General features: G+C 47.2%; 1 protein-coding gene across 6 annotated transcripts in view; it reads right to left on the reverse strand.

The window, feature by feature from the left end:
• The window catches only part of TANGO6 (transport and golgi organization 6 homolog), a 189492-nt gene that overhangs the window by 36169 nt on the left and 128272 nt on the right, over positions 1-25051 (reverse strand). For all 6 annotated transcript variants that reach the window (XR_009246848.1, XR_009246849.1, XM_058675022.1 and 3 more), the window contains exons 16-17: positions 15546-15697; positions 10109-10222 (exon numbers count right to left, since the gene is read on the reverse strand). Coding sequence is in view for 4 of the 6 variants with exons in the window: in XM_058675022.1 (XP_058531005.1) it covers positions 10109-10222; positions 15546-15697 (266 nt within the window). In the remaining 2 variants the exon portion in view is untranslated. The remainder of the gene's footprint in view (positions 1-10108; positions 10223-15545; positions 15698-25051) is intronic.

The raw sequence follows: 25051 nt of genomic DNA on the forward strand, positions 1-25051 counted from the left end.
CCCAGGCCACAAGCAAGGAGCTGGACGGGAAATGGAGCTGCCGGGATTAGAACCGGCACCCATATGGGACCCTGGCGTGTTCAAGGTGAGGACTTTAACCACTAGGTCACCACGCCGGGCCCTAAAGTAACTCTTTTTTTAAAAAAAAAGATTTATTTTGAGCCATTAAAGAATTTAATGAGAAAAAAAGTGTTTTGAAGCAATGAAACTAAAAACAAAAACATCAAAATCCACACACCATACAGTAGCACCCTTTCCTTCAAGAAGGCTCTTGATTTCCTTTTCCATTTCTTCAGTGACACACTAGTTATTCAGTAGCATGCCACTTAACTTCATAGCATTGTAAGTTTCTCTTTGTTCTTTCTGTTGTTAATTTGGTTTGTGACTTCTCATTTAAGGGAATATATAGTTACTGTGTAATGGAGACTATCAGATCCAGTGGCATGTTGTTTAACTTCATGGCATTGTAAATTTCTGTCTTTCTTCCTGTTGTTGGTTTGGTTTTGTAACGTTTCACTTGGGGGGATGTATAGTGACTGTGTAATAGAGACTGACATGTCCAGATGGGAGGATATAGTGCTATTTCAGGATCGAGAATGAATTCCCAGTGAAACTGCTGGGTGTGTCTTGCCATCGGGATGCTGCATTCTCCTGCCATCGTCCATGCCTGCAATGATGGACTTACAACTGTTTATGAGGAACTGTGCTGTTGTACTAATATGGGAGAACTCAATGGGAAGGGGGATTAAGAGAGGGGGCAAGGGAAATCCCAGGGTCTATAGAGCGATATCATAAAATGATAATAATGTGAGAATAATAAATAAGCAAAAAAAAAAAAAAAAAGAAAAAGAAAGGTTTATTTTATTTTTAGTAGAAAGGCAGAGTTACAGAAAGAAGACAGAGAAGAGATCTTCCATCTGGTGGTTCACTCCACAAATGCCTGCAATGGCTGGAGCTGAGCCAATTCTAAGCCAGGTGCCAGGAGCTTCTTCCAGTTCTCCGACACGAGTTCAGGGACTCAAGGACTTAGACCATTCTCAACTTCTTTCCCAGGCCATATGCAGAGACCTGGATTGCAAGTGGAACAGTCAGGACATGAACTAGCAACCATGCAGGATGCTCATGCCACAGTCAAAGGCTTAGCCTACTATAGCATTGTGACACAGCAGTTAAAATAGCACCTACAACACCAGAATCCCACATTGACACCAGTTTGAATCCTGGCTGTTCCACTTCTGATCCAGTTCCCTGCTAACATGCCTGGAAAAGCAGAGGAAGATGGCCCAAGGCCTTGGGCCCCTGGCACCCATGTGGGAGTTCTAACCTGGCCCAGCCAGGGAGTGAGCCAGTAGACGGAGGATCTCTTTCTGACTCTTCCCTTTCTCTGTAACTCTGCCTTTCAAATAAGTAAATCTTTAAAATTTTCATTTAAGAAATCTAGCCAGGTTGCTGTAGCAGTAGCAATTGGTGGTGGTGGTAACAATACTAACAGCAACGACTACGACAATGGTTAGCAGCATTCTAGCAGCATTCGCTACTCCTGCTGTCTGTCACAATGTGATTAACACACGTTAATCCATCTGATTCCTGCTGCATGCCTCAGTTAAGTGGAGTGGATGTGACAGTGAGAGCCAAAGATTTGTCTCACGATCAAAATCCTTGTAGATCTCCTTGTAGATCTCCTTGTTACCTTCTCCACTCACGTGCCAGAATCCATTTCTCTGAAGTGGGCAGGCTAGAACCACTGGCCCTTGTGTCTTTCAAGGATGTGGTGCTGGCTCTTACAGGAAGAGAAAGGGGAGAGGGCTGGGCAGGGAACCCCACCCAGAGCAGGTTCCTCTTGAAATGTGGCTACAAGGACCAGCCTGAAAGGCTGAGGATGAGGGAAGCTCAGAGCCTCGACTGTGAAATTGTGATGTAGCTAGTTAGGATCACACCAGTACAGGTGACCCCGACTCCACTGTCCCTGGTGTCTTCAAAGGATGATGGCCAGCAGGACAGGGACACAAAGGAGGACCCACGCAATGACAAAGGCAGCAGCTGCAGCATGCAATGCTACGCCGTCCTCGACTACTTTCCCAGGCCACAAGCAGGCAGCTGGATGGGATGTGGGGTTGCCAGGATACAAACCAGCACCCATATGGGATCCCAGCGTGTTCAAGGCAATGACTTTAGCTGTTAGGCTACCATGTCAGGCCCCACCTAAGAGTGATTTTTTAATCTTTCTTTTGAGTCTCCCTTTGGACTCTGATGACAGAAGGGGCTTCTTTATGACTGATAGTCTCATGTTTCTGCAAAGTGGAGGGTTAAGGTGTTTGTGGTACAGAAGCTGTGAATATCAGGTCTTTGTTGTTATTGATAGGGGGCCAGGGAGGGTTCTGAGGAATTTCAACATTTGCTGTAATGAGGGCGTTTGCTGTAAGGGTTGGGAGATCACTGGATGTCTATATCATTCATGGTGGAGTGTCTGGGTTTGGCTCCTGGCTCCGCTCCCATGGCCAGCTCCCTGCTGGTGCACGCTCTGGAAGAGAGCAGGCGATGACTTCAGTAGTTGGATCCCTGCCACTGCTGTGTGGGTCTGGGCTGAGTTTCCAGCTCCTGGCCATTTGGGGAGTGAGTCTCTGCCTGTTTCTCTCACTGTCAGTCTCTCATTGCCTCTCAAATAAGTAAAATGACAAGTTTTTAAGAACTTCCTTTTAAATGCCCTGGATGTGTGTAAGCCGTCTCCTCCCCCACTTTCTGCTCCGAAATAGATGTACCAGTAGCCAGTAGGCATAGCTCCACTGCTGAGACGGGCCAGGTGAACCCCAGCTCCATATGGATGTGGTTTGTGTGCACTGCCCTGCTCTTAATTTCAGAAAGCACTCGTCCAACCTGAAGACGCAGGGCCTGTGTCCTGGCTTCACCCCATGCCTGTCTGGACTGAGCAGGGACCAGGACCTGGGGAGGAAGCAGGGACACTTCAGTTCACAGACAGAATGGAAAGTTCCCTTCCTTTCCTTGGCCTGGCCTGCCAAGGGGTTGTTTGGACAACACTGGGGGGAGGTGTTCGAGGCTTTGGGTACTGTAGACAGGCCCTGGTGCTCCTCAGACAGTGTTCTTCCCACCACAGTGAAGGGCCAGCGTAAAGATCACACAGAAGAGTTTCCCTGCACACACACACAAAATATATCAAAAAAAAAAAAAAAAAAAGACCTTCCTTATACAAATGACCTTTGTTCCTCTGTAGACATTGAACAGGAACTAACCAGTTCCTTCCAGAACCAAAGCCTACTCCCTGAGGAGCTATGGATGTTTGATCAACGTGGACGTTTGGTGGTAACCTTGCACTTTCTTCCAAGCCAGGTGCACAGTGCATAGCTGTCACTTCCGGGAATGTTCACAGGGTCAAGAGAGGCAGGGCTTGGGAGAAATTTGAAAATGTAAGTTTATTACTGTCTCCTATTGCAAGCATTTGCCTCGTGACTCACCCTTGGGCATTCTGATTACTGTTGTTCCACTTCAGTCTTGAAGGACAAATCCTGTTAGGCCCTGAGCTAGTTTCCCAGGCTGCTTTCCATCACAGAGCACAACCAACTGGGAGACTGGAAACCAAATGCTGACCACCTCACTGCCTGGAGCTGTGAGGGCCAAATTGAAGGTATCAGCAGGGCCATGTCCCCTCGGATGTGTGGGAAACTCTTGCTCAACCCTCCCTGGCTCCCAGGGCCTTGCGTGCAGCCCTCAGCACTTGTTGGGACCCTTGCACCCACATAGGAGACTTGCAAGAGGCTCCAGGCTCCTGGCTTCGGATCAGCTCAGCTCCAGCTGCTGAGACCGCTTGGGGAGTGAATCATCAGATGGAAGATTTTCCTGTCTGTCTTTCATCCTCTCTGTGTACCTGACTTTGAAATTAAAAAACAAAAAACAGGGCCCGGCGGCGTGGCCTAGCAGCTAAAGTCCTCGCCTTGAACACACCAGGATCCCATATGGGCACCGGTTCTAGTCCCGGCAGCTCCACTTCCCATCCAGCTCCCTGCTTGTGGCCTAGGAAGGCAGTCGAGGATGGCCCAAAGCTTTGGGACCCTGCACCTGCGTGGGAGACCTGGAAGAGGTTCCAGGTTCCTGGCTTTGGATTGACATAGCACCAGCCATTGCGGCTCACTTGGGGAGCGAATCATTGGACGAAAGATCTTCCTCTCTGTCTCTCTCCTCTCTGTATATCTGGCTTTGTAATAAAAATAAATAAATCTTTAAAAACAACAACAACAACAACAAAAAACAAAAAACTACTCTTAGGGGGCCGGTGTTGTGGTGTGGTGGGCAAAACCGCCACCTTTGACACCAGCATCCCATTTGAGTGCTGATTGAAGTCTTGGCTACTCCACTTCTGATCCAGCTCCCTGCTAATGTGTCTCAGAAGCAATAGAAGCTAGCTCAAGTGCTTGGGCTCCTGCTACTCATGTGGGAGACCTGGAAGAACCTTCTGGCTTCCAGTTTCCCAGGCATGATCACTGAAGCCATTTGGGTAGTGAACTGGCAGACAGATCTCCCTTCCTCTCTCTGTAATCCTGCCTTGCAAATAAGTAAAATAAATCACAGGGGAAAAAAATCACTCCTGGGTCTCTGGGATCCACCTTCTGCAGCAGGCTGTCTCCAACACGCAGGTTTTGTACAAATCCTCACTGAGAGAATGGTCACGACTGAGGTTGAGGTCTTGGCTACCACAGAAAATGTAGAGAGATCCAGAAGGAAGGAATTCCCCCCATTAGCAAAGGTTGATCTCTGCTGGCAAGCAACTGGAAGATGGGTGAACTTTATCTGACGTCAACATTCGGAAAGAGCCCACTCTTCACCTTGTGTTGAGACTTCATGGTGGTGCTAAGAAAAGGTAGAAGCCCATCACCACTCCCATGAGGAATAAGCACCAGAGGGCCAGGTCCTTGGAGCAGCAGCTCACGCCACCATCCACAATGACAACATCCCACAGGGGTGCGGGGCGGGGTCCTGGCTGCTCTGCTTCTGATCCAGCTCCCTGCTCATCCAGAGAAGGCAGCAGAGGCTGGCTCAAGTGCTTGGCCTACTGCCATCCACACTGGAAACCCAGACGGAGCTCCTGGCTCCTGGCTTTGGCCTAGCCCAGTCCTGGCAATTGCAGTCATCTAGAAAGTAAACTAATAGATACAAGCTTTTTCTCTTTCTCTCTGTCTTTACTATTTATTATTTTCAAATAAATAAATACTTAAAAAAATTAGTATAAGAGGAAGAAGGTTAAGTCAGCTGGTCTGGCTGTTCTGGCAACGTAAGGAGAACGTGAGAACAGCATAATTACGCACCAGAGCGCTGTGTGCTCTTGGCATGAGTGTGCTGCAGCGCTTGGGGCTAAGCCCTTGGCAGACATTACTGTGGCAAATAAACCTAACATACTGCTTCAACAAACCAGAAGACAAGTAACTATACAAAAAACCTAAATTAAAAAAAATTAAATTAAAAAAAATTTTAAAAATTAAATTAAAACTAAATTAAAAAAAAAAAAATCATTCCCAGGTGGAAGCCTGACTCGGCTGCTAGTTTATCCCAAACCCTTCCCTAGGAAGATGCTTCTGGCTTTTGCTTATTTTTTTTTAAAGATTTATTCATTTTTTATTACAGCCAGATATACACAGAGGAGGAGAGACAGAGAGGAAGATCTTCCATCCGATGATTCACTCCCCAAGTGAGCCGCAACGGACCGATACGTGCCAATCCGATGCCGGGAACCAGGAACCTCTTCCAGGTCTCCCACGTGGGTGCAGTGTCCCAATGCATTGGGCCGTCCTCAACTGCTTCCCCAGGCCACAAGCAGAGAGCTGGATGGGAAGTGGAGCTGCCGGGATTAGAACCGGCACCCATATGGGATCCCGGGGCTTTCAAGGCGAGGACTTTAGCTGCTAGGCCACGCCGCCGGGCCGGGCTTTTGCTTATTTTTGAAGAAAATTTTGTCTGATAATCCCAGTAAGAGATTGCCTTAGAGTTGGTCTCAATAGATTTCTTTTATCTTGTTATGTTCCATTTTCCTGGCCTCCTATATATTTAGTAATTCTTGATTGCAATTTGTATATTTTAAATGTTAAATTCTGGAGTCTCTAGATTCTGTTCTTCCCCCAATGAACTGTTTGTTTCTGCTTTTATTAATTAATTTGTTTTGTTTTGTTTAACTTATTTGAGTGGCAAGGTTCATGAAGGAGAAGAAAACACAGGCAATCTTCTATCTGCTGCTTACTCCCCAAATGGCCACAACAGCTGGGGCTGGACCAGGCTAAAGCCAGGAGCCAGAAACCTCTAATGGGCCTCCCTTGTGGGAATGGGCTCAAGTACTTGGGCTGTCTTCTGCTTTCTCGTGCATATCAGCAGGGAAATGAATGAAAGTGGAGTAGCAGGGTCTTGAACAGGTATAAGGGGTGCTGGCGCTGCAGCCAGAGGCTTTACTCCATATACCACAACACGGGCCCTCTGCTTTTATTTTTAAGTCAGTGATTATCTCTTCTAACTTCAGGGGCTTTCCCCGATCTCCTGGTCCACGGGCCAGAACGGCTGGGATTTCTCTGCCACACCCTGACAGTGTTGTGCGCCTCTCGGAACAGCTTCTCAACTTTGCCTCTGGATGAACAGCCAAGACAGCTGCTCCTGCCCCTGTACATGGCTGCCCTTTGGAACCCACCTGCAGCCCACTGTGCTGACGTCAGGGGATGCTCAGGATGTCACATCCAGAGGTTGCAACGGTCATCTGATGGAGGTTGGGCTCCTGGTCACTGCTCAGCACTTACTGCCCCAGCTGCTGCATTTGGGGTGACTTTAAGAGCATAGGCAGTTCTGACACTGACACGGCTCACAGGGAGAACCCACGGTGCAAGGACTGCCGAGGGAGGGCTGGGCAGTTCAGCTCGTGTCCTCCAGCTGTGCCGCTGCTCCTCTCCTCCACACTGACAAGGTCCGTCCTGCAACCCAGACCAGCAGAAAGGACAGATCTTAACACAGCTCCTCTGCTGGGGATGCCCAGTTGACTTGGTTTTTCAGCAAGTGCCAGGCGGGGCGGGTTTCAAGCGGGCTCCTTCTGGCTTCTCCCAGGCTGTAACACTACATAACAAGACATAAAGAAGTCATCAGGGGAAGCAGAAAAAAAGGGAATTTTGATAGAAATAAACCTGGGTCTGCTGTTTGTGTCTAATGTGGATATAGAACTCTGTCTATGATGGGAAAACTTGCAAATGACCCCATGGGTTAGGGGTGGAGATGTCTGATCTCTGATGCCGGCCTCTCTGCTCTGGCTTCTTTCCAAGCTGCCTTAGCTGCAGAGCTCCTTGGAGGGAGTGACAAGCAATGGAGAAGGCACCGAAATCCGGAGTTATCTCTTGGCGCGCTATGGTTTGAGAGATGGTGATTAGGGGGTAGGGGTGGGGGGAGCAACATGAAACTTCATTAACAAAGCGGCGTTTTCATTTCAGCCGTTCCTGGAGGCAAAACAGAGCCCTGCAGCGAAACCCCAGATTGAGAGCTTTGCGGTGATCTGTGCTGCTCATGAAAGCCGCCCTGATGATAACCACACCTACGATTACAAGATTTAACACACCTGGTCGCCAGCACGCACTGGGCAGAGGACTCGGCCAGAGTACCACCCCTCTTCCCCTTCTTCACTCACGGAGCAAGCACAGCTCACACGTCACTATGGATGCAGACGAGACAACTTGGAGATTTTTCATTCACGTGGCTCTTTTGAAAGCGACAAAAATTGTCTAGCTCGTTCCTCAGACAAGCAGTGATGTTCCCATTGGAAAATTTGAACAGAGAAATTTTTCATTTTATATGACTTTTTACCAAAAGGTTTTGTTATTTGTTTGAAGTGCAAAGTTAAAGAGACAGTGGTTTAACTCACAGTGCCAGCTTTTAATGTTATTTGAGAGAGAAAGAAAGATCTTCTATCCTGTGGTTCACTTCCCAAAGGCTTTCAACAGTGAGGGCTGGGCCAGCCAGAAGTCAGGAGACCAGAACTCAGTCTGGGTCTCCCACATGGGTGCAGGAATCCAAGTACTTGGGTCAACACTGTTGCCTCCCAAAGTGTGAATTAACAGGGAACAGGAGCAGAGCTGGGACTCCAAGCAGACACTCTTAACACAGGACGCAGATCCTAAGCAGCGCCTGAGTCACTGTGCTAAAGGACACAGGCTCCTGACTTGTCCCACCCTGGCACACAGGCTTCTAACTTCTCTCCTTTGCTAACTAGACATTTATTCTGCTGTACATACATGCACACACACACACACACACACACACTCCCCTCTAAGCATGTGTGCACTTACAAAAGTCTTACAGATTTTTTTCCCCAAAGATTTATTCTATTTATTCGAAAGGCAGAGTTACAGAGAGACAAAGAGACAGAAAAGATGAGTTATCTTGCATCCACTGGTTCACTCCCTAAATGGCTGCAAAGGCCCAGGAAGGGCCAAGCCAAAACCAGGTGCCAGAAGGTTTTTCTGGGTCTCCCATGTAGCTCTCAGGGGCTCAGGCGCCTGGGCCATCCTCTGCTGCTCTCCCAGGCACACTGACATGGAGCTGGAATGGAAGTGGATCAGCTGGGATCCGAACCTGCATTCATATGCGATGCCAGCAGCGCAGGTGATGGCTTAACTCTGTATGCCACAGTAACAGCTCCCATAGATTTCTTTTAGTTAGTGTTGTCATTTCTATTTTGAAATTATTTTTACAGAAACGTTGCAAAAGTGGTACAGGGTCCCTATTCATCCCTCCCTTGGTTTCTCCCTGCTAACTTTGGTCACACACGATGAATTTGCCAATAGTTCTGCAAATCTTAGCGACAGAGAAACACGGATCTTCCTTAACTCCCTCTGCACAGCAAGCCCCACCCCATTGCAATTTGTTTCATTAGGTGAATTAGTGAGTTATGATCCACACACTACCCTCCCCACCCCATCAAAATTCGAGGTAACTGCCAGTTAGGAAACTGTTTCTCTCTCTGCAGGAGGTCCTGCGAGGCAGCCAGCTCAGCCTCCCCCAGCCGTGGCAGCAGCCGTGTTGTAGCCGTGAGGATTAGCAAGCACTGGCCCCGCTGACACTGAGCAGCTATATGACTACCACCTACCTACGGATTTCTCGTGATGCAAGACAAACCCTCACTTGTTTGGCCCATTGTTGTTGGCTGTTTTTATACCTTGTAGCTGGACATATTACACCAGATAAACTCATTCCACCCGAAGCTTCACCCACACACAGCATATGAGGAGGGAGAGCAGCAGGAAGTGGCCACATGCAAACTCCATGACCCAGCTTCTGGGCTGACACCGAAGCAGGTGAGCAGTGAGGGGGAAAATAGGGCCATTTGGGGAAGGAAAGAGGTGAGTGATGAATCCATGCTCACACGAATGGGTGTGGAGGCCTTGCTATGGCAAAGTTCTAGCAGGAATGAAGCCTGGACACGTGTGTGTGTGTGTGCATGCACACACGCGTGTGTAACAAAACAAAAAATCACTCTTGGAACAGCTTCCCTGACACTTGGTTAATTCGTAATGTGTAATAAGCATTGTGGGTGCCAGGAAGTGAATTACTGGGCAAACTCTCTGTGAAATCAACTGAGAGTGGGTGTCCATTCCAATCAAGAAGGAAATTACTAGAGAGGTTACTCATTCCTAGCACACATCAAGAGAGATCAACTTCTTAGAGTGGCCACACAATGGGGAGTGGTCCAGCCAGACCCACTTGCAGGGAGAAGAGAGTTTAACTGATGCAGCACTAAGAACTCATGCTAGAACGTAGCCAGAGAGAACACATCTGCCATGAGGTCCTTCAGCAAGGCTGCATGAACCACCAGGGGAGTCAGGGAGGGCAGGGAGTCACTGGAGGGTAACTGCAAGGTGCAAGGCAAGGCTACTGCCTTCCAGCAAGCTCGCCTCTGAACTGCTCGCATGCAGGAGGATGCCAGGACACAGAGCCTCAGTCTACAAAAGTGGGCTCTAGTTTGCCTGCAGCAATCACCATGCTGGGAGTCCTTTTGGGGAAAAGGCCTAGGCCTGCCCAGGGGAGAGGCAGACTGGGAAGCAGACCAGCCACTAAGAGGTAAGGCAGCAGGCAGACTGACCTCGGGGGCTTTCTGGCTGAGTCCTCGAAGCAGTAGCACAACGACATGAACGGCAGCTCTGCGCACTTGAACTTCACGATCTGTTTTTGCCACAGCGATCAGGCAGGCTGTTACCTAGTGGGGCGAGAAAAGCAGTCAATGCAAACTCAATCGCACAGTCACCTCTAGCCTTTCAACTGGGTTCCAGTCGACACATGCAGCAAGAACCATCCAGCTTCCAGAGGGGCATGCCAGCTGCCTCATCCTCAATAAAAGAGGTGAGATGCAGGGCCAGTGCAATGGCTCCACCGGCTAATCCTCCAGCATCTCATGTGGATGCCAGTTTGAGTCCCAGGTGCTCCACTTCCCAGCCAGCTCCCTGCTGTAGCCTGGGAAAGCAGCAAAGGATGGGTCAGGTCCTTAAGCCCCTGCATCCACATGCGGGATCTGGAAGAAGCACCTCGGTCCTGGTTTTGGATTAGCTCAGTTCTGGCTAATGTGGCTATTTGGGTGCCAACCAGCAGATGGAAGATCCTCTCTGTAAATCTGCTTTTCCAATGAAAATAAACAAATGCCTCCTCCCACATAAAAAAAAAAAAAAAAGTGAGATCCAGGGGTAGAGATCTTGATGCCGTCTCCCTTTTCGGAAAAAGCATATATTGTGGTTTGGGATTCACATGGGATGTTAGGGTGTGGGAACGAACACACACACAATATATGTATCCTTCCCCAGCCTCCCATCACAAATAAAAAGGGCAATAAGATCAAATGCAAATATTTTCTCTCAGTTGGTTGGGAAAGACTGTTTCTTGTCTGCTTCTGGAGACATTAATTATAGACGCCCGAGGCCTGTGGGGAGTAGGCTGAGGCGGCTTTAGGATTCAAGGCCTGCCATGGATGCTGCTGCAGGGAGGACCAATTCAGGCCAGGGGAATACAGGCACAGCCAAGCTGATCCTCTCACTGTGTCCCTGTCCCTATGAATGGGGTGCACTCTGGCTGAGTCATCAGGGCCAATTCTATACTTCCTGCCTGAGATTCTTCACTCATGGGATGGGCCTTTCTTGGCTCAGTTGCTTTAAAATTCCAGCACAGAAGAGAAACGTAGTACTTGGAAAACAGGGTGTCAGGTATTAACCTGATAATTATGTGTCATAAATGAGATGGTTTCTAGGCCCTGGACCAGCTGCCCTGCCCCCACTCAGTTCCCAGCAGACACAAAAACCTTCTACAATCTCAACACAGAGAAACAACAGATTCAGTCCTTTCTGAGGCATGCATGCAAGATTCACGAGAAAAAAGCAGAGATTTGACAAGTATGGCTAGTGATAGAAGCATTTTAAAAGATGTGTCTAAATTCTTCAATTGGTCTTAGACTTAAAAGGAAGAAAAAAATTTTATATTTATTTGAAAGGCAGATTTTACAGAGATAGAGAGAAGGTCTTTCATCAGCTGGTTCACTCTCCAAATAAACACAAGTGGCCAGAGCTGAGTTGATCTGAAGCTAGGAACCAGGAGCTTCCTCTGGGTCTCCCATGTGGATGCACAGTCCCATGGTTTTGGGCCATGTTCCATTACTTTCCCGCAGGCAGTGGCCACAGGCAGAGTTAGGCAGGAAGTGGAGTGGCTGGAACATTAACTGGTGCCCATATGGGGTGCTGGTGGCACAGGTTAGAGGGTTAGCTTACAGAGCCACTGTACCAACCCTCTTACTACTCTTTTGTTATGAGATTTTGCTGTGTGAGTTTATTTCTTGGCGACAGTAGAGGGATGTGTAACCATGATAAGAAAATAGCCAGAATGTGTGTTTGGAAACACACATTATGGTTAAAGAACGGTTACATGCAGGCACAAATGAGGAAAGAAACTTGCACAGAAATCTTCGCTATGCAGGTTGTATTTTTCACAGCTTTCAAACAGTTGGGCATAGTTCAAAGTGCCTAATTAATCAGTGATGGCAGAGTGATTAGAAGCAGCTCACTCTCAAAAATAATTGCATCTGTGATGCACTGGCATTTAATCAACTTGTACATCTATTTGACAAACTTGCAGCTTGTACATGAAGGGAAATCCCAGAAAAGCTCAACTCTTTTTGGCCTATTTTTTTTTCAAGATAACCTAGTAAATTGCTTCTGCCTTTGACCTGGGTCCCCCTCACCCCAAAGCCTGCAGGATCTGCTACGCCTCTGGCATTAACGGTGGAAGCAATTCAGTCCTGGGAGGAGTTCCTTGGGTGACCTCCAAACAGGCCACAGTATAATAGCTGCCTCCACTTTCAGGCTCAGTATTTACAAGGTAAGAGGTGAGATCAGAGAGACAAGTCAGAGCTAGGTCCGGTCCTTCTTGACACACACACACTGGCTGAGCTCACTTGGTTTGACGGCCAAGGCAGGAAAGCCAGACCTTGGCCAGGTCATGAGCAAGCAGAGGTCCTGAATGCTCTGCCTGCCTCCTTCTCAGTCCACACTTCCTTCCATATTTGGGGGATCACAGCTTCCTGGCCTAGACCCTCTGTCAGCATCTGCCTCTACCAGCTCTGGCCTCACTACACTGCGCTGACCATCAGCAACAGGATTCTAGGGCGTCTCACAGGCATCAGGCAGCAGACAGCCACACAGCTCTCAGGTACTCAGGCTAAGCTCCCAGGACCTGCTTGTAATGCTGCTCTCCTGCTGCTCAGGGCCAACACAGAAAGCAGCCAGGGGCAATGTCACTTTCCCCCACTTCCCACTTTGAATGAGTCTCTTCCTGGCCAGCCTTTCACCTCCAAAGCCAAAGGCACTGACAACATTGGGTTCTGCCCACCCTCCCCCCCCCAAGCCTTGGTAATGGTAGACAGATGATGTGAGGTCTTTATCAATTTATGTAATGGTGTCAGATTTCTATTCTCTAAATCTTCCCAGGGGCACCGAAAACGTTTCATGTGATCTTTGTGTCCCCTGCCCCTGAGACTCAATGTCCCTGTTCTAGTAACTAACCCACATGGTACAAGGCTTCAGCTCCACTGGTTCCATTGTCAAAATCACATTGGTTTCAGAGAGCAGAACAAGGGAGGGGAGAATGACAGCTCTGGGAACACCAGAGGTCAGCTGAAGCCAACAGAGGGAGGAGGCCATCACAGCCAGTGTACGCCAAGCGTCACTGAAGTGTATAAAGAGAATGCAAATGGTAGGATTGCCAAGACCAGACTGTGAGAAACTCCAGGAGAGGAAGGGCCTGTGGGGCGGTGTATATGACAGAGTTCATCTCCATGTGTCTCTGTATCCCTCCCCAAAGTTCCTTTGCTGGCCAACCACCTTGTCTGAATCACACCGTCTGCAGACCGGGCAGCCTAGCAGCAAAGGCGGCGAGCCCAGCAATTCTCATGAGCTCAGCTCCCTCACCCTGCCTTCGGAGGGAAACCACGGTGGCCGGTGCAGCTTGTTCAGGGTTTCCCCTGAAGGACCTACGTATCCTGCAGGACTCGCTCAGGAAACTGCACTGACGTCTGTGAGTAGCATCAGAGGCCCTGGCTTTGGGTAAGCCCTCAGAGCTCCGGAGTAGGGAATTCTGGGCAGCACATGAAAAGTAGCTCCTTGGACTTGTCACCCAGGGCACATCCTGCTTACGGGCACGGAGGACAGGCCTGTCACTGAAAGTCACAGAGATCACATTTCCTTGCCAGAGAAGGAAGAAACATGAGAGCATCTATCTGTCCAGGATTGGTTTTGAGCAACACAGCTCTTGAGGAAAACAAGGAGAAACTGGGAGAGAACTTATAATGCTCTCTAAGTAAGCTAAAATTCAACATCAATAGTGAAAAAAAAAAAGATACATTTCTGGTGCAGAGTGCAGAAGGACTGAGTCTAACTCTTCTAGTTCCTCCTCTAGCTACCCTTCTCCTGGGGTTTCTTCAGTTCTGTCACTTCAGCATTCTTACAATAATCTTTCATTGCCTCAGGTAGGTTAACATGACTTCCTGTTACTTGTAATGGAGAAATTCTTACCAGAGGCTGGCTATCTCTCTTTTTTTTTTTTTAAAGATTTATTCATTTTATTACAGCCAGATATACACAGAGGAGGAGAGACAGAGAGGAAGATCTTCCGTCCGATGTTTCACTCCCCAAGTGAGCCGCAACGGGCCGGTGCGCGTCGATCCGATGCTGGGAACCTGGAACCTCTTCCAGGTCTCCCACGTGGGTGCAGGGTCCCAATGCATTGGGCCGGCCTCAACTGCTTTCCCAGGCCACAAGCAGGGAGCTGGATGGGAAGTGGAACTGCCGGGATTAGAACCGGCACCCATATGGGATCCCGGGGCTTTCAAGGCGAGGACTTTAGCCGCTAGGCCACGCCTCCAGGCCCGCTATCTCTTATCCAAAAGGTTTGAAACAAAATTGTTCCATCTTTTGGATCCTTTTAGGTATGAGATCATTTAAATATGCATAATGAGAGACTGTGGGGGACAAGACCTAAATCTTTAAATATGAAATTAATTTATGTCTCATATGTACCCTAAACATCTTGCTGGAAGGTATTTGAGAGGCAGACAGAGAAATAGAGTTCCCATTTGCTCTTTTTTACTCCCCAGCACCTGTAACAGCCAGGACTGATCCAAGGTCAAAACAGGAGCTGGCAACACAATGCTTGTTTCCCTCGGTGGTGGCAGGAGCCCAGTTACACCAGCCCACTGCCCCCTCCCAGGTCCCTGCATGGGTAGGCAGCTGAAGGCAGAAGGTATAACGTGGCATCAAACTCAGGTACAATGATATGGGGTGCAAAGATCCTGTGTGTATATTTGAAGTGGGTTAGAGGCCCACACCTGTGTACTATTTCTACTAATTCTGTGCATTTAACGAAGTGTTGTGTGGTAGAATTTTCTACTTATAGCATCATGCTGGTGCTCAAAAAGTTGTGGATTTTGGATTTTCAGATTAGGGGTGTTCAATCTGCAATAAAACCCTCAATATACACATGAGACAAATGAAGCCTACAGAAGATCAGTGACTTACTTGCTGGGTTGGAACTGTGATATAGCATGTTAAGCTGCCACCTACGAGACTAGTATCTCCTATGGGTACATGTTCAAATCCTGGCTGTTCTATTTCCGACCCATTTCCCTGCTAAAGCACTAGAGAAGCCAATGGAAGGTGGCCCAAGCGTGTGTGCGCACGCTTCCACGTAGGAGACCTGGAGGAGGCTCCTGGCTTCCGCCTGACCCAGCCCTGGCTGTTGAGGCCATTTAGGGAGTGAACCAGGGCATGTAAGATCTCTCTCTCTCTCTCTAGGTGCTTTGCCCTTCAAATAAGTAAAATGGATCTCTCAAACCAGAAAAAGACAGAGAATCACTTACTTGCTGTGTCTCACTGGGATGGAGCAAGAGGACTAGAGGAAGAACGGAGGTCTCCTGACTCCCAGTGCCAAGATTTGTTGTGGGTTCAAAGGGGAAAAAAGCATCAGGGGAAGGCGCCAGCATACAGTACCTCATGGACCACGGGGCCCAGCAGGAAGTCCAGCCGCTGGCACAGCTCTCCCAGGTTGGCAAGGCTGCTGGCCCGGAGATCGCTGTCGGCATCTCTGGCGCCCCTCAGGAAGGTGTGGATTAGAGGCTGTCGGTACTTTGAGACCATGTCCCCTGTGGAAAACAGGGAGAGGTCAAAACTGCTTGGAACGAAATGTCAGCTTCTTAAAGGAGTACTGACGTCATCTCAACCCACTGCACTGTGTGTTTGCATCAGGCACAGTGCTTGCCTGACTGCTTGAAAATCATGCTCTGGGAGGAAACTCCAGGTGAGGGAACATTCATGTGAACAAGCAAACAGAATCCAGACTTTGTTCTAAAATTTGCAGGCGGAGATTACAGATGTGAATAAAGCACTCCCCTTCATGTTAAGTTGCCTTCAAAGTCAGACTATGGGGAACTTTACAAAATACACATGGGCCCAGCACGGTAGCCTAGTTGCTAAAGATCTCGCCTTGCATGTACTGGGATCCCATATGGGCGCCAGTTCATATCCCAGCTGCCCCACTTGCCATCCAGCTCCTTGCCTGTGGCCTGGGAAAGCAGCTGAGGACTGCTCATAGCCTTGGGACCATGCACCCGCGTGGGAGACCCGGAGTAGGCTCCTCACTCCTAGCTTTGGATCAGCTTAGCTCCAGCCATTGCGACTACTTGGGGAGTGAACCAACGCACAGAAAGAAGATCTTTCTGTCTCTCCTCTCTATAAACCTGACTTTCCAATAAAAATAAATAAATCTTTCATATAATGCAAAATAATTAATAAAAAATATATATATAAAAAATAAATCTTAAAAACAAAGTGAGCATATTATAAATACGTCACCTAATAAACTTTTGCATATCCATCACAACATGCTCACTCAAACACTGAGTGTGTCTCTGAGTGTAGACCCCAGCCCTAGGTCCTGCACCTTCCCTATGCTGTCACGCTGCCTGCTCAGAGAAGCAGAGCGAGCGAGAGCCCATCAGGGCCTTTGGGGGCCTCATCAGACAGGGAAGAGACAGTCCTCAGTGATGTGACAGCTGTGTTCTGAGAGGCCCTGCTCCGGATGCTTGGGGTCGGCCAGTGAGGAGGCATGTGCACAGCCTCACACACAGGAAGCGAATATCATTACATTCTTACAACTGAATCTGAACTATATTGAATCTGCTAAAAAACACATAAATAATGCTTTTTAAAAAGGAAACAACACACAAAGTCTCCTTGTCTCCTCAAAACAGCATTAAGTGAGAGATGTTAACAGAACCAGTATGTAAAGACATACACATTAACCTTCCTTATTAACCAACCAATCTTAGATTCAACTATTTACATTAAATGTAAAACTGCAAAGGAAGAGAGAGAGGGGATATAGATGAAGACAGAGGGATTAAATAATCTGAAGACTAAACAGAGTCAATTTAGGCTGTCACCCAACTCTCATGGTAGCTTACATTTAAGGTATTTCCAGGGCCTGGTGCAATGGCTTGATTAGCTAATCCTCCCCTCTGGCAAGCACCAGGATCCTATGAGTGCAGGTTGGGATCCTGGCTGCTCTACTTCCCTCCCAGCTCCCTGCTTGTGACCTGGGAAAGCACTATAGAATTGTCAAAGCCTTGGGGCCCTGCACCCATGTGGGAGTCCCAGAAGAAGCTTCTGGCTTCAGATCAGTTCAGCTCTAGCCATTGTGGCCAACTGGGGAATGAACCAGTGGATGGAAGATGTTTCTCCCTGTCTTTCCCTTTTTCCATAAATCTGCCTTCTCTTAATAAGTAAATTTTTAAAAATAAGGAGAAAACTCGCTTTCTCCTCCTGTACTGTGGAATGCCGCTCACTCTGCTGTGTGCTCCCACTTTGGGTCCTGCTGTGTGATCCTGAGTGATCATTTCACCTCTCTGGGCCAAGCAGACATGAGTCAGACTATGAGGACTCTGCCCCTTTCCCTTGTCAGAATGGGAGCTGTGAGTCACCTTGGCTTTAGTCATCAGGGCCATCAGCCTGAGGGGCCCAGGAAAGGAAGCAAAGGCACACATTCATGTGCCCTGGGGTGGGACCTGATATCCTGAAAGGAAGAAGGTTCTCTGCTGGGAAAAGGAAAAGAAGTCTGGAAACCCCTAAGGACGGGGAGTGCAGACTGAAGAGGTCAGAGTGCATGAGAAACAATAACTGGTAAAGGAAAGGTATACTGGATGTGTTCATTCATTAATCTCATAATACTCACTGAACATGCACTGTGTGCCAGGGATAGGGCAAGGCACCAGGAACCAATCACAAGCAAGAAAGCTGAGTCCTTGGCCCCGTGGCATCCAAAGACATTAGGGGAAGAAGAGACTGCTAAGCAACATTAGGGGAACAGGAGGGTACTGACTGACCTTCCATCTGTTCCTCTTCTAGTCACAGCAGCTCTAGGATGGTCTCACCCATACTCTAATATATGTAATTTTTTTCACTTCTCCCTGTCACCCTTTAATGGATTATTATTCAACCCTCATTTATTCCCATTCAGGATTTAAAGCATCTTATGATAAATATGAGTGGAGACAGGTATCATTAAATATTCTAAAAGCCCTACCGTGAGAGGAATAGATGAAGCTAAGGGTATTGTAGATGAAGCCAAAATTGAATTAAGCATTTCCTAATGGTTAAGGCAGAAAAGGGAAAAGAGGCATGGCTCTCAGGAGCCAATGGAAGCAGAAACAGAGACACGGGGAGAGAAGCACCTGCAAAAGAGAAGCAAGAGACATCTCATTCACTCATCCGGTGAATCATAGCCTGCAGTCCCTGCACTGCGCTCCCCGCACTGGGAACCAGGAGACCTATCAGCAGGGGAGAAGACAGCAGCTAGAACCTTCCCAGCAGCTCTCAAGGCTGGGCAGACAAGGAAGGACTGTTGGGCAGGGGAGTGTGGGGGAGGAGGTTGTTGAAAGCAGAGGTGGGGCTCAGCGAAAAGCTCTCAGGAGAGCACCAGAAGGGAGAACCCTGTGAAGACCTAGGGAAACCGGGTGGTGGGTGGGTGGGTGTAGGATAAACAGAGCACGAAGCGCAAGTTCCGTTTTCCATGTGAAAATTACATGACTGTTTCTCAGAGCCGCAGTGCAGGCCAAGAGCATGGCATGACTGGAACAAGTCACACGGCAGTGCTGTCCTGGAGTAATCCTGGTGCTCCCTCTGCAGTATTTGTCCTTTCAGAAGGAACCCCCATCTAACCGCTCCACCTCAGAACAGGACACCGTCAGACCTCATGCTGGCCCTGGCCAACTGGCTGTGGGCCCCCTTGCTGTTTGTGTGCTTGGTAGCAGGGGCTGCACAAGCTGGCTCACCCACTGCAGCTACGCTGTCCTCAGTTCCTCTATGTACTGTATGTCCTTACACCGCACACTCAGAATCGGGATCCATCACAGCCTTGCTGAAACCTGGTCTTCCTCAGGGATTCACAGCATTGTGTCTACCTCCTGAGGCTCTGCTGACTTCTGATGATCCTTCCCTGACCCTAAAATGCAATATAACTGGAGTGTTGTGAATTCTAGCCTTGGGGAGGGCTGGGGAGGGTGGTCACCCTAATCAGGCTTCTTCGGTGATAAAATGACTAGAACGAAGACAGATGGCTTCAAGAATGGCAATTTGCTAGGAGCACGAAACTTAAAGATCCTAAGAAGGGCCTGGAGTCTAGTCCTGGCTCAGCTTCTGGTCCAACTTTCTGTTGATGAGTCCACTGGGAGACTTATGTCCTTGGGTCCCTGTCATCCACATGGGGGACTAAAATGCAGTTTCTGGCTCCTGGCTTAAGCCTGGTCCTGGCCCAGCACCAGCTAATGGGCACATTTAAAAATATATATATACTCATTTATCTTTATTGGAAAGGCACATCTACAGAGAGAAGGAGAGACAGAGGAAAGGATATTCCATCTACTGGTTCACTCCCCAAATGACCACAGTGGCTGCATACGAGCCAATTCAAAGCCAGGAGCCAGGAACTTCTTCCAGGTCCCCCTGAATGGGAAGTGGAGCAGCAAGGACCTGCACAAGAGCCCATACGGAATGCCAGCACCTGTCTCTCTCTCTCTCTGGAGGCATTTTCCAATGGAAAAGCTCTCCCTCTTGGACCAAAAAGTATGAAGGTTAGTATAATGAAAACAGACATGAAACAGCTGAGTGGTAGCCTATGGCCATTTTAAGGTGTATAGAACCGGGTCATGGATAAACCAAAGTTGAAGTGTCAGCGAAGGAGTCACAGTATGTGGTAAAGAACTTGCATTTTTTTTAACATGTTGGTTGCTCAATACTATGTCAATTAATTCCATGACGTTGTTAATTGTTGCTGATGTTATGTCAGGGCTTTTAATTGATAGGGATGGTGCTCTGCCGGCTCTACCTTCAGACCAGAGATAGTAGCCCCAACAAGTCGTTGAATTTGTCTGGGCAATGAGATGCTGGACTTTATTTTTTTTTTAAAAGATTTATTTTATTTTCATTACAAAGTCAGATATACTGAGAGGAGGAGAGACAGAGAGGAAGTGGAGCTGCCAGGATTAGAACCAGCAGCCATATGGGATCAAGGCGAGGACTAGACCACGCTGCCGAGCCCGAGATGCTGGACTTTATGCTTGGTATATGCTTGCAATGAAAGAATCTCAACTGATTTTGAACTGTGGTAACGCAGCAAGGTGGAGGAATCCACCATGGGGGGAGGGTTTGGGGAGGGGTGGGAGGAATCCCAGTGCATATGGGACTCTGTCACATAATGCAATGTAATTAATAATAAAAAAAAGATACATAGGTCATGAACTCTAGTTAGCTGTTCAATGTTTAAACGATATCAACAATATTTTCTGTTGGTAGTCTTCACCATACACCTAAGAACTACCCCCAACTAACCTCTTCTCTCATTTTTCCCAGTGATGGAAAGAATAAATGTCTCTAGAGAAGAAAAAAAAAGTATGAAGGCAGTGTGCTGAATCAGTCTGCAGACAACTGGAAACCAGGGAGGCCTAGAAGATAGGTCCATCAGCCCTGGATGATGCTACTAAGCTGAAGAATTGCCAATCCTGAACCTCTGGTTATGTGTTCTTCATTAGGGCCTTATGAAACCAGCTGAGTCGGGAATTTCTATTACTGCAGCCAGAAAGCATTCTGCTAAGTGAACTGGGATGTTCTTGCAAGGTGTACAGCGCTCCTATATCAGTTCTATATCTGATAGAAAACATCAGGAAAGTTGCATTTACCAAAACAAAGGATTTAAGACAGTAGAGTACAGATGTTGAAAGTGACTCAAGAGCCAATTTTAAAACATATTAACAAAAGAAACAATTAAGCTCAACAATATTCTTTCCATTAGAATTTTAGTTGGGAAAACAGCCCAATTATGGCATGATTCTTATATAATATTATTAGCATATAAACAAATGAGTTTCCCAAGGTGTTAAGTCATCTTCATATATGCACAAGCCTATTAAAAAATGGTGAATAACTCTTTACAACAGTAGATTGCACAAAGGGGATGTATGCCTAGTTTATTTAGCAACTACTTGCTAAGCCACTTAATTAGGAACTAAACCTGGGACTCTGAGCTACCCAGTACCACTCCCTGGTGTCTGATTACACAACTAAAATGCAACTTCCTGATCCAAGAGGGACTTTTTTTGGAGGAGTGGAGGGTCTTTTTCTCTCTTTACATTTTTCTTTAGGTAGATGAGATATTATTAGTTTCAGAGATGGTCTCCCCAAGAAACTGTTGAATTTATCCGGACAATAAGATGCTGGACTCTATGCTTGCAATGAAAGAATCATGACTGAATTTGAACTGTAATACTGCAATAAGGTGGAAGAATCCACCATGGGGGGAGGGTATGGGGAGGGGTTGGGGGAATCCCAGAGCCTATGAGACAGTATCACATAATGCAATGTAATCAATAAAAAAATAATTTAAAAAAAGGGATATTATTGGTTTAAATTTATTTCAAGATTCTACCTTACCCTTTGTCTGAAAGATGGCAAATAGTCACTAATATATCATTAAGCTGCTTCATGGTGCCCTGATGGCTAAATCCTTGCTTTGCATGCGCCGGGATCCCATATAGACATTGGTTTATGTTCCAACTGCCCCATTTCCTGTCCAGTTCCTTGCCTGTGGCCTGAGTGGGCAGTGGAGGATGGCTCAAGGCCTTGGGACCTTGCATCCACGTGGGAGACCTAAAGGAGGCTCCTGGCTCCTTGCTTTGGATTGGCTTAGCTCCAGCCACTGGGGGCACTTAGGGAGTGAACCAGCAGACAGAGGGTCTTTCTAGCTCTCCTGTTTGTAGATCTGACTTTCCAATAAAGGTAAATAAGTCTTAAAAAAAAGGTTGACTCCCCAATTTTCCTACCCCCTTTTTCAGAGACCACTGGTCATTCAGACTCAGACAACCATGAAACTGCCGTTAGAGAGATCACCATCTCTGCTCAGGCACTTCCAAACAGCCTCTGGGCAATGGATGAGGTAAATACGAAGACCATTTTTAGAAATTCACCCAAGCACAGTCAACTCTGCCTGCATTTGTCTTGGTTTGGCGCGAAAGGCTTGGATCTGCCTAGCACAAAAACAACACCTGGCATCTTCAAGTCCTTTTTAGGAAGTCAGCAATAACCAACCTTACTGAAAAGCAAACAGCTGTGTTCTAGGAAAATGGGGAAGGCTCTATTTGTGTTCGTCTGAACAAACTTGATAAAAAATGAGCTTCTCTGAAAGGTGAAATAGCAAGTGCATGGTCAAAAGAGGGAAGCTGAAAAGATTTTTAGCCTGCCTGTGACCTGCCTGGATCAATGATGACATTGTGAAAAATCACCTTTTGGTTTGGTTGGGTTTTTTTTATGATTGATCTCTAAAAAGATTTTATTTATTTATTGACTTGAAAGAGTTTATATATATATATATATATATATATATAAAATCTTCCATCTGTTGGTTCATTTCCCAGATTGTCACAACTACCTGGGCTGGGCTGGGTTGGGCCAGGCCAAAGTCAGGAGCCAGGAGCTTTTTTGAGTTCTTATATTATTCTTAAAAAAATTATTTACTTTCATCTTTTAAAAAAGATTTATTTTTTAATTGGAGAGGCAGAATTACAGAGAGAGATGGAAAGACAGAGAAAGATCTTCCATCTGCTGGTTCATTCTTCAAATGGCTGCAATGGTAGGAACTGGGCCAATACAAAGTCAGGAGCCAGGAGCTTCTTCTGGATCTATATGGGTGCAGGGACCCAAGCACTTGGGTCAGCCTTTGCCTTTCCTAGGCCATAAGCAAGGAGCTAGATCCGAAGTCAAGCAGATAGGATTCAAACTGGGGCTGCAAGGTGAAGCTTAGCCTGTATGTGGTCTGATGCTTACTTTCATTTTTATTTGAAAGAAAGACTGAGAGAGGGACCTTCCATTCACTGCTTCACTCCAACAATGCCTGTGACAACAAGTGATGGGCCTGAAGCCAGGAGCCAGGAACTGTATTTAGCTCTCCCACTTGGGTAGAAGGACCCAAGCACTTAAGCAGTTGTCATCTGCTGCCTCCTAGAAGGGTCGGCAGTAGGAAGCTAGACCAGAGCCCAGGCCAGACTCCAACTCAGGCACTCCAGTCCAGGATCTAGGCATTCTACCTGCTGAATCAATACCTGCCTTGCCTATCCTCTCAAAAACCCACTGTTAGAGACTGACATTTGGGACAGCTGTTACATTACCACTTAAGAAGCTCACATCTCATATTAGAATGCCTACTAGGCTTCCAGTCCAGCTTTCTATTAATTCTCACCCTGACGGCAGCTGATGGCTCACTTACGTGGTCCCTGCCACCCACAGAGAAGACCCAGAGTGAGGTCCAGGCTCCTGGCTTTGCTTGGCTCAGACCTGCTCTCCCACCCCAATGAACTTTGAGTCATAGATGTGAAGACCATGAATACCTTTCCTAACTACTCTCCTCCAACTACAAAGAGGAAGTAACTAAGAGACATCCTACCCAGCTGGTTAAGGGGCTGCCAGGTAAAACCCAACATATTTTTCCAAGGGATGATGACGTATGACCAGTACTCCTCTGTAATGATTGGTTCGCTCTGATTTGGGATGCCAGCATGGCAAGCCTGGCTTAAGCCACTGGGCCACAAACCTGACCCAAGATTTACTCTCGAGTTCGGTGAGCTAGCATAGTCTTTGTTCTGCTACATAGAGCAAGAAACCTTCAGCTGGTCATTTCTACCACAATGCCTTTGAGCACTCTTATCTGGGTGCAGAGTCATCCTACCTCAAAACCTTAGACAACTATGACCATCTATTAGACAAACTTCTCTTCTGATGAATGATGGGCTGAACAGCACTGGGACCACTTTACTTGATGAAGGTAGAAAACAGAATGCTAAGATATATGGGATGATTGAGAACGTCCTATGTATTTTTGGCAACAGCACAGTCTTTTTCTGCAATAGGCATAAAGGAATCAGGTTCTCCATTGCACAATCATCTCAGGGTGTGGCCTAACCAGCTCAGGGAGCTGATTACCTGCCTTACTCTCATCTCTGGAGTGAAAGTAACACACTCCACTTCAGGCAAATGATGCGTGCTGACATGCCCTCGAGTTCCTGCCACCAAGTGCCAGCAGTAGTACTGAGAATAGCAATGAATATTAAGAAAATGAAATTAAGAAAGCAAACCTGCCTGTGACACCAACATCCACTACTAATACATTTGTGTCTTGGCTGTTTCACCTCTGATCCAGTTCCCTGCTAATGGCCTGGAAAAGGTGGCAGGGAAGGGTTCAAGTACTCAGGCTCCTGCCACCCATGACTCTTGGCTTTGTTTTCTCAGCCCCAGTTGCTGCAGCCACTTGGGAGTGAACTAGCAGGTGGAAGATCTGGCTGTCCCTTACTCTCTCTCACATAAATAAATATATATTTAAAAATTACATATTCTTAGAAAAAGCAATTTCAGGGGCCCAGCGCAGTGGCCTAGCGGCTAACGTCCTCACCTTGCACGCACTCCGGGATCCCCTATGAGAACCGGTTCAAATCCCAGCAGTTCTGCTTGCCATCCAGCTCCCTGCTTGTGGCCTGGGAAAGCATCAAAGATGGCCCAAAGTTGGCACCCTGAAACTATGTGAAAAACCTGGAGGAGACTCCTGGCTCCTGGCTTCGGATTGGCTGAGCCCTGGCCATTGTGGCCACTTGAGGAGTGAATCATGAGACAAGATCTTTAAAAAAAAAAACAAATTAAAATAATAATAAAAAAGCAATTTCATTACAATTGCACCAAAAAACCCAAAATATTTTGAAATACTTAAGTGCAACATTTGTGCTCTGAAACCACAAAAATATTGAAACCTGAAGGAAAAAAAAAGACATCTCATGTTCATGAACTGGAAAACATAAAATGCATATGACTACAATATCCTTAAGTTTAGCTAGGGATTATACTTAATTTCCACCAAAATGCCAGTTATGGCTCCCCTCCCATATTTTAGCAGCAACTGGCTGGCT

The sequence above is a fragment of the Ochotona princeps genome, chromosome 16, assembly GCF_030435755.1.
Source record: "Ochotona princeps isolate mOchPri1 chromosome 16, mOchPri1.hap1, whole genome shotgun sequence".
In the NCBI taxonomy this organism is placed as follows: domain Eukaryota; kingdom Metazoa; phylum Chordata; class Mammalia; order Lagomorpha; family Ochotonidae; genus Ochotona; species Ochotona princeps.